The sequence below is a fragment of the Myotis davidii genome, unplaced genomic scaffold (assembly GCF_000327345.1).
Source record: "Myotis davidii unplaced genomic scaffold, ASM32734v1 scaffold663, whole genome shotgun sequence".
NCBI classification, from domain to species: Eukaryota; Metazoa; Chordata; class Mammalia; order Chiroptera; family Vespertilionidae; genus Myotis; species Myotis davidii.
The window spans coordinates 1190769-1199979 of record NW_006295816.1 but is presented as its reverse complement, the minus strand read 5'-3'; the positions used below and the strand labels follow the sequence as shown (position 1 = coordinate 1199979).

The following is a 9211-nucleotide window of genomic DNA, read 5'->3' as shown; positions in this document are numbered from 1 at the left end:
AAGAGGTGAGGAGAGCAGGATAGCTCGGAGCCACTGTGCTCCGTGGTGGGGAGGCTGCCCGGCTGTGAGTGGGTCTGGACGCAGACGTGGGACTTGCTCCTGGCTTCACCCCCTTTTCCTCCCATGGCTGCTGAGGCCCAGCGGACCCCTCTCTCACTCTGTGTCTCACCCAACGGAGCAAGTATTTGAAACAAGTGCCTGAAGCCTCCTCAAGGGGTGTGTTGCAGGTCCCCGGAGCCCTGGCCTTGGCCCTTCTCGCTCGCGGTTCCTCCCTCGCCGTCTGCACAGGAGGGGGTCAGCATGGCCTCACAGCCTGTGTCTGACTCTGCTTGGTCCGCAGCGTCAGTGAGCTCAGCGTGCCTCGGATCCTGGCGGCTGGGGGCGTCGCCGGGATCTTCAACTGGGTGGTGGCAATCCCCCCGGACGTGCTGAAGTCCCGCTTCCAGACTGGTGAGTGGAGGGCAGGGGGCGGTGCCCTGGAACTGGCTGCCCCTGGAGTGCAGAGCCTTAGGCCTGAGGGCCCCTCACTCTCCACAGCACCCCAGCACCCATCTGACCAGCATGCTCCCTGCAGTCACTTGCGTTCTAGAGCCCCAGGCTCCTTTCCTTGTCAGCTTGAACCCAAAGTAAGCGAGACAAGAAGTCGAATCAGCTCTCCCTCCCGCGACCCGAGCAGGAGGCCCATGTCGGCACCAGTGCTCCCGGCGTTTGTGTCTGTCTGTCCCAAGGTGAAGGTGTGGTCTGGGGACTGGTCTCAGACGCCCTGCAAGGTGCCCGCCCCGGCGCTGTGACCCTGCAGGAAGACCTGAGCGCAGGACTGTCCTCATGGGGTCCCCATGTCAGGTCAGGAAGCTTCCTGAAGACTTAGCAGTTGGGTTCTGCCCGCAGCTCCTCCTGGAAAATACCCCAATGGCTTCCGAGATGTGCTGAGGGAGCTGGTCCGGAACGAAGGCGTCGCGTCCTTGTACAAAGGGTTCACGGCGGTGATGATCCGCGCCTTCCCGGCCAACGCGGTGAGTGTGGCAGCCGTGCTGCCCCGTGGCTCAGGCAGGGCACGGGGCGACTTGTGCTTGCTCCTGGGATTGGGTCAGGGGCTCGGTTTTCCCAAAACCCACCCCAGCCAGAGCCTTCTAATCTGCCTTTCCTGAAGATGCTGGGAAGATTTGCCCTTGAGATGCTCTGAGGCGAGGGGCTTTGCTTCCCTGCCTGGCCCTGAGACCGTGCGCCTTCATGACAAGTGGGCAGCTGTGGCCGTGCGCTTTCTTCCCTCTTGGGATTGAAAAGGCACCGGAGCCCCTGACCTGGGTGGGCGGGTGGGGAAGGCCGGGTCCTGACAGGGCCCGCGCGCTCTTCTCTCCCGAACCCTCCTCAGGCCTGTTTCCTCGGCTTTGAAGTTGCCATGAAGTTCCTCAACTGGATCACCCCCAACCTGTGAGGCCGAAGGCTGCTCGAGGCTCCCGGGTGCTGGGAACCTCCCGAAGAGGAGCGGTGGGCAGGACTGGGCCGTCCTGGGGGGGAGGGGGTCAGAGCTTCGTGCATGGACTCGCTGAGACCGCGTGCCTTAATGACCCCCTCCGCCTGCTATAACGTGGTGTGCCGTTTTGAAACTTGAATTCACTCTTGTCAGTTTAAGGGATCTCGGGAGGGTTTGAGGTGGGGTCAGTAGCTTCTAGACCAGATACCGCCTGTGGCCAGAGTACTGTCCATGGGTGGGTTGACTGCTGGCCCTCCTGTACCCCAAATACTAGTCTCAAAAGGGGAAATCTCAGCCTTTCATGGAGGCACTATGCATGTTTACAGCCAGCTGCCCAGGAGCTGGTCTTCTTTGGTCCCCAGCCAGGAACAGCCACCAGGTGTCAGAGTGTGTCATCCCATCTGACATGCACAGGGGGTGTGGACTTGAGACCCACGTCTGTCAGTTGAGTGGGATGAGCACGTGTGTAGGGCAGGTAGCCTGCCGACGGTGGGCCGTTTGTTTCTCAGGCATGCTAGTGACCACAGCGGAATGGAGTAGTCTACTTCCTCAGGTAGAGAGCTTTCCCTCCTACACGGTGAGGAGTGTGGGGGTGACGGTCCCAGCCTGCTGGGATGAGAGCCCACAGTGTAGGAAGGCTCTCCTCGCACCCTTTCCCATGAGAGCCCCCTATTTTAACGAAACAATAAAAGATTGTTTTTCACTTTTGCGTGGCGTGAGACTTTTCTCTTGGTTCTGGGTCGTTTCAGCAGCAGCCTGTGCCTTGGCGGAGGCTGTCAGGGCCCCAGCATCCCTCCCTGGTTGCTTCAGGTCCAGCAGGACAAGGGGCAAGTTCTGGCCAGGCCCAGCCTTCCCCGACTGCTCCAGCCCCAGCTGCTAGAGGCAGGGGGTGGGGGGGCCTGGACTGGTAACTGTTCATGGCCCTCAGTGTGAGCCTGGCGTGCAGGCCCCACCAGCCCAGCCTGCCGCTTCTCCATCATTCCTGGGCCTCTCCGCTCTCGGCCACCCGGGTGTCTGAGCAAACGGACAGACAATCAGTTGTTCTCAAAGGCCAAAAGCAGTCCTGAGTTTTAATTTTTTTTTTAATCCTCACCCGAGGATATTTTTCCATTGATTTTTAGAGAGAGTGGAAGAGAGAAGAAAAGACAGAGAAACATCGATGTGAGAGAAACACATCGGTTGGTTGCCCCCAGCACGAGCCCTGACCAGGGCCTGGGCTGGAGAGGAGCCTGCAACCATGGCATGTGCCCTTGACAGGAATCGAACCCAGGACCCTTTGGTCCGCAGGCTGACGCTCTATCCACTGAGCAACACTGGCCGGGGCCTGTCCTGAGTGTTCCTGTGGCTCTGGGTTGCTGTGGGATCTGAAGTCACCAGCCTGGCTTTCCGCCGTGGGCTGAGGACGCCCAGGTGCTGCCGGGAGGTGTGGGAGGCGGAGGAGTCCCAGCTGGTCTGTCCCTGCCCGTGGGGGTGAGGCTGTGGGCACCGGGCGGGCGTCTCTGGCAGCGTCCCATCTGGCGGTCAGTCCGGTGGCACCGGCACTTCCCTTCTCGCTGCAGCTTCCCAGGGACCCTTGGACTTTGGCTTCAGAGCCGCCAGTCTGTGTAAATGGGTGAGTGGGCAGGGATCACACCCCCTGGCTGTGGGCGTGGCCTACCTGGCAGCAAGCTGAGGATTTGGGGGTTTAAGGAAGGAGGCTTTCTTCCCGGGAAGACCTTTTCTGGGTGACCAGATATGTGGCATCAAGTCAAAACTGCATTTTTTTAGAGATGAAAATTGTGTGCCCTCTTCCTGGGAAGGTTAATTCAGTGTCAAGCCTGCTCCGCCCGCGCTGCAGGGTGTCTGCGCAATCGCTTCGGTTTGGAGACGCCACATGTGTGTCCCCCAAGCTCTCAGCCCACCCAGGGTTTTTTTGTTGTTGGTTTTTAATTGTATTTTTTAAAGGTTTTTTTAGGTTTATTTTTTAAAATATTTTTATTTATTTCAGAGAGCAAGGTGGGGAGAGAGAGAGAGAAACATCAATGATGAGAGAGAATCATTGGTTGGCTGCCTCCTGCACACCCCACACTGGGTTCAAGCCCACAAACCGGCCACGCGCCCCGACCAAGAATCAAACGGTGACCTCCTGGTTCCTGGGTCGAAGCTGGACCCCTGAGCCTGGAGCCGGGCCCACCCAGGTTTTGAGAGAGTCCTGAGCCTGGCTTTGGCTGGGAAGGCCCGGGAGGGAGTGCATTTGCATTCCAGTGAAATGCCAGCGTTCCCACGGCTCAGGATCACCCTGGCAGCCGTGCTTCTGGGTCCTTTGCCCTTTAGAACAGCTGCTATTTTAAACGGAATGTTTTGGTTCCGTGATGTTAGTGGTGGTAGATTCTTTTTCTCCTCTGGGTCTCCCATAGCCTGTCAGTCAAACCGGGAAGCCCTGGGGGGGTGTTTGTGAAGGGGGCGGCAGGTGGGGAGGAACTCCCTCCTGGCGGGCACTTCCTGTCTATGATGCACTTGGAAATGCCACCTGTTCTGATATCGCTCCCCCCCACTCCCCACGGAGATGAGAGTGGGGGACAGATTGGGGCCCTCCACTGTGATTTCGGGGTCACCGAGCGCCTTATGTAGAAGCCAGACAGTGTTTCTTAAAACAGCCAGCCGGGACAGCGGCCTCCCCCAGGCGCCAAGCCCAGTACAACTGGGTCAGAGGTGAAGGACAGCGCAGGCTGTTGCGACAGCCCCTGTTAGAGCCACAGCGGCACCGTTTCTGCTGGAAGGTCACACCATCTCTGCCCACAGCTCTTTCCCACGGTTCTTGTGGTTTTTTTTAATGTATTTTTATTGCTTTCAGAGAGGAAAAGAGATAAACATCAATGATGCGAGAGAATCATTGATCGGCTGTCTCCTGCACGCCCCACACTGGAGACGGAGCACACAACCCGGGCCTGTGCCCTTGACTGGAATCGAATTCGGGACCCCTCAGTCCGTAGGCTCTATCCACTGAGCCACACCAGCAAGGGCTCCCAGAGTTCTTTTGAGTCTGAAACCCTCTCTGCCCTTCCTAACCTCATCAGGGGTTCATTCTCATCTCTCTGTCCCCGTGTAATTCAGTGTTTAATGGGTGGGGATTTTTACCCCCCACTTTCAGATGTGGAAGGCAGAGCTCAGACGGGGTGAACTGGTCTGCCAAGAGCAAGTTGGTAACAGAGTGAGGCTAACAGAGTGGTGTCTGGGTGCCCACAGGCCTGAGGAGAGGCCCGGGATGCCAGCACAGGCGGCCCTGGGCTGCTTGGCCAGAGCTCCCAGCGGCCTGACCGCATGCAGGGCCAAAGCCCAGGCCACCGGCCAGTGAAGCGGGCGGGGCAGGCCCAGGGCCAGGTGCTCCCCGAGGGCTCCCTTTCTGCTTCCTCTGCCTGGTCGGCGTGCAGGCCTGTGGCTCTCCAGCCGGACTCTCCCTTGCTTCCCAGGTTCTGTCCTTGCCCTGAGGTGTCTCAGGGGCAGACTCTGTCCACTGCAGAGACTGACACTTTCTTGGGACACTGTCCTCGGGGAGAGGGTAGCACACAGGTACAGTAATAGGTGACCCAGGAGTTGATCATTCCCTGGAGCGGCACACTAGTTAAAATAGACCCGACTTGTCCGGCCGACGTGGTTCAGTGGTTGAAAGTCGTTCTATGAACCAGCAGGTCAGGGTTCAATTCCCAATCAGGGCACATGCCTGGGTTGCGGGCTCCATCCCTAGGAGGGGGCGTGCAGAAGGCAGCCAATCCATGATTCTCTCTCATCATTGATCTTTCTCTCTCTCCCTCTTCCTTCCTCTCTGAAATCAATAAAAAAATATTTTAAAGGAAAACAAAAACAGATTTCCTAGACCTGATAAGGCAGTGGCTTCATGGGGTGGTATTGTGGACGCTGAATAGGGCAGAGGAAACAGCCCATTGCCCCAATCCCTCCTGCCCCCTGGGCTCACAGTGAACACTTCTAAGACAAAACAGAAACTGAGGGCCGAAACCGGTTTGGCTCAGTGGATAGAGCGTCGGCCTGCGGACTGAGAGGTCCTGGGTTTGATTCCGGTCGGGGGCATGTGCCTGGGTTGCGGGCACATCCCCAGTGGGAGATATGCAGGAGGCAGCTGATCGATGTTTCTCTCTCATCGATGTTTCTGGCTCTCTGTCTCTCTCCCTTCCTCTCTGTAAAAAATCAATAAAATATATTTAAAAAAAACAAACAGAAACTGAGGGTAGTAGACACTGAATGATCTTGGAGGACTGGGCTGGGGGGCTGGCATGCAGAGGTGGTCAGATGAGCAACAGGACCCAGGAGATGAGTGCAGGACCGGAGTGGCTGAGAGAAGTGGCCCCTTTGGACAGAGAAGAAGGAGGTGTTCCTGCTGGGGCTGAGTCTTCCCCCGCCCCCCACAAAAGGCGGAGAGCACTGGAGGACAGAAGGGGTGTGGACTGGGGGGGTCTGGGCCAAAGCAGGCCTCCATCGGTGTCGGGGGAGTTTGGGCATCTCCCAGGAAAGAAAAAACATTTTATTTTTTTTTAAATATATTTTTATTGATTTCAGAGAGGTAGAAACATCAATGATGAGAGAATCATTTGTTGGCTGCCTCCTGCACGCCCCCTACTGGGGATGGAGCCTGCAACCTGGGCCTGTGCCCTTGACCGGAATTGAACCTGGGACCCTTCAGTCTGCAGGCCAATGCTCTAACCATCGAGCCAAACCAGCTAGGGCAAGAAAAAACATTTTAAACAATAAGCCTATCAAGAGTCCATGAAACTCACTGTTTCATTGGAAACAGCAGTTGGTGCCCTACCGATGCTCATTTTCCCCAGACTCACTGCTCTGCGGCCAAACATGTGCCCGACTCCGTGTTCACAGCCGTAAACATCTCTGAGAATTGGGCCCATTGTGTTCGTGGCTGCCGGTGGCTGGTGTGTGGCAGGCTGTGCAAGATGTTGGCTGCCTGCTGGGTAGTGAGTGAGTAGGTTTGGAGTCCAGCTCCTGGTAGGGCTCTGGGGGCTCCTCTTCGCTACCAGGCGCCCTATATTTCTCTTGCTTTGTGGGCTTCCACTCCTGGTCTGTTCCCACTCACCGTCACTTGCAGCTGTTCTGGGTTCCTGGCTACCTGTGATTTTTTTTGGTTGTCATGGTAACCCCCGGTGCAGCTGCACAGGCTTGAATGAAGGCAGTCCTGGGAGGGTAAGGGTAAGGGTGGAAGATGTGGGGCTCAGGCCCCTCTGGCATTTCCTTTTACTCCAATGCCCACTTCTTTGGCCAACTCAACGGGGCATTCATGAAGACCCTTGGGACTCCACGTCCTACTGAAGGGTGTCCCAGAAGGACAGAGAGGATCCCTGCTCGGGGGACCAGGTGCTGAGGGCAGGGAACCAAGTCAGGCCTGGGGGCTGGCTGGCTACTGTTTCTCTGAGGCTAGTCTGTGGCGACAGGTAAGCAGCTACATTCCCTCCAGTCCAAGGATGCCTGGGAATGCCCTGTTTGCTCGATGGGTAGATGACCAAGCTGCAGAACAGCCGAGAACAAGCCAGACAAGCCAGCCTGCCTCTGGCTGCGGCTGAAGGTGTTGCTTAGACCAACTCGCTGCACCTGCCCCCACCCAGCTCCTCAGCCCCGGGGCAGCCTCCCTGTAGCCTATTCTGTAATTGAGGTCAGAGTCCGAACTGTGCAGATGCCGGTCCCCCTTGAAAACATATAAAACCTGACAAATGGGCCAACCGGGGAGAGGAGTTGTGATCCTGCCTTTGCGAAGGGCTGGTGGTAGGATTGGTTGAAGAGGGGGCAACTCCTCAGGTGTGGCGGGGCAGTGGGAGTCACACCCAGGTTTCCTGGGCGCGGGCTGACGCCTGGCGAGCTTGTTGAGGCTGGTCTTCCCCGTAGCAGAGAAGAGTTGAGGAACCCTGCCCTGCAGCCTCTCACTGCCTATCCCTCGGGAAGCCTTCATGACCTGAGATCAGAAGCACAACTTTGAAGCAAAGGACCCTAATCCGGAGACTGTGAGAGCAGGAGAGCCGTGGGATTGGCTCTGCTTGCTGTGTGGACACGCACCCTTCACTCATTTGGTCCCCCTTCTCCAAGAGCAACAAGTTGGCCACTACCCCTCCCCTCACAAAGCTGGTGATCTAAGGCTCCTTCCAGGGGCCAAGGAACTCGACTGGGGAGACTCTGCTGTTTGGAACCACAGGCCTGCCGGGCCGGAGCGAGCGTGGCGCCTGCCTCCGCAACACTGAGCTTCTGGGTGTGCCGAGCAGACGTGAGACGTCCTCGTGAGGATTTTAATTAGTGCTGAGTCGTTACCAGGCAGAGCTTACCATCCCAAGGCAAACGCCTCTCAGGTTCCCAAGCCTGCAGCCAGTTGCTTTCTGGTGGGGCCTGGCAAAGAGGGGGAGGACTCTGTCCTATGTCCACTGGCCTTTGGTCAGCGCCTAGGCTGTGGCATGGACATCCCAGCAAGTCTTCACCTTTTCCTGTTCACTTCTCACCTGGTGTGGGTGTAAGGGGGCTGACCCTTCCGTTCGCCTGTGTGCCCACCTCTGGGGCAGAGGGTAACGCTGCCCTGTGGTCTGCTCAGCACCATCCAGCAGCGCTGGCCCGGGACCAGCAGACCGGTCCTGGGGATCCTGGTGGGAGTGCTCAAGAGGAAGAGCAGGCACAGAGGTCGTTCCTGCAAGGCCTCATTCCCCTTTTTCAAGGTTCGTGTTTGGCCTCCCAGGCTCCTTTGTCTGCCTGTGGCTCCCACATTTCTAGATTATTGAAGCTTCTGTTACAGCCCTAGCCAGTTTGGCTCAGTGGATAGAGCATCCGCCCGCAGACTGAAGAGTCCCAGGTTCAGTTCTGGTCAAGGGCATGTACCTTGGTTGCAGGTTCCCCGGCCTGGTCAGGGTGCGTGCAGGATGCAATCAATCAATATGTCTCTGTCTCTCCCTCTCTAAAAATCAATGGAAAAATATGCTCAGTTAAGGATTAACTAACTAACTAAATAAAAAAAAACTCCAACTATGTACAAGGCCCTCCCCGTTTGACATCTCACCTGCCAGACATCTGCGGGTCCTACGGTCAGCCCATGATTCCACCCAAAGGCCAGCGGAGCCTGACTCTGCCAGGCCTTTGCCTCACTGTCTGCCATTCTCAGATGGCTTTCCTCCAGACCCTAAATCAGGTCCTGTCCAAACCTTGGAGTCAGCTTGAATGTCACCCCCTAAAGTGGGGCCCCTAGCTCTCCCTCCACCAAGTCAGACCCACACTGAGGTGGCTGTGTGTCCCCTGGGCTGTGTCCCCGGCACTTAGTAAGTGCTGGCAAACAGGAGGACTTGACGTGTTACAAGAATAGGGTCCCGGGTTCGGTTCTGACCTGAGCGCATATCTGGGTTGCCGGATCAGTCTCCAGTGGGGGGTGTGCAGGAGGCAGCCAATGGATGATTCTCTCTCATCATTGATGTTTCTGCCTCTCTCTCCCTCTACCATCCTCTCTGAAATCAATAAAAATATTTTTTAAGTTAATAGAGTATTAAAAACAAAAAGAAGTCTTTAAAAAAAAAGAAAAGGAGGAAGATAGGGAGAGAGGGAGGGAGGAAGGAAGGAAGGAAAAAAGAAAAGAAAGAAGAGAAAGAAGAAACGAAAGGTCTTAAGGACTGCGTGGGAGGCGCGGGACCATGTAGCCCCGGGACCATTCATTCATTCTGGCGCCGCTGTGGGGCTGGCCAAGCCGGGCGGCGCACGCGCACGCGCACACAG

At 56.9% G+C, this 9211-nt stretch overlaps 1 protein-coding gene across 1 annotated transcript in view; it reads left to right on the top strand.

Moving 5' to 3' along the window:
- The window catches only part of SLC25A20 (solute carrier family 25 (carnitine/acylcarnitine translocase), member 20), a 20111-nt gene extending 17930 nt beyond the window's left edge, over positions 1-2181 (top strand). The window contains exons 8-10 of the mRNA XM_006770580.2: positions 330-450; positions 889-1013; positions 1373-2181. Coding sequence (XP_006770643.1) covers positions 330-450; positions 889-1013; positions 1373-1435 — 309 coding nt within the window. The 3' untranslated portion in view covers positions 1436-2181. The remainder of the gene's footprint in view (positions 1-329; positions 451-888; positions 1014-1372) is intronic.
- The last annotated feature ends 7030 nt before the right edge of the window (positions 2182-9211 follow it).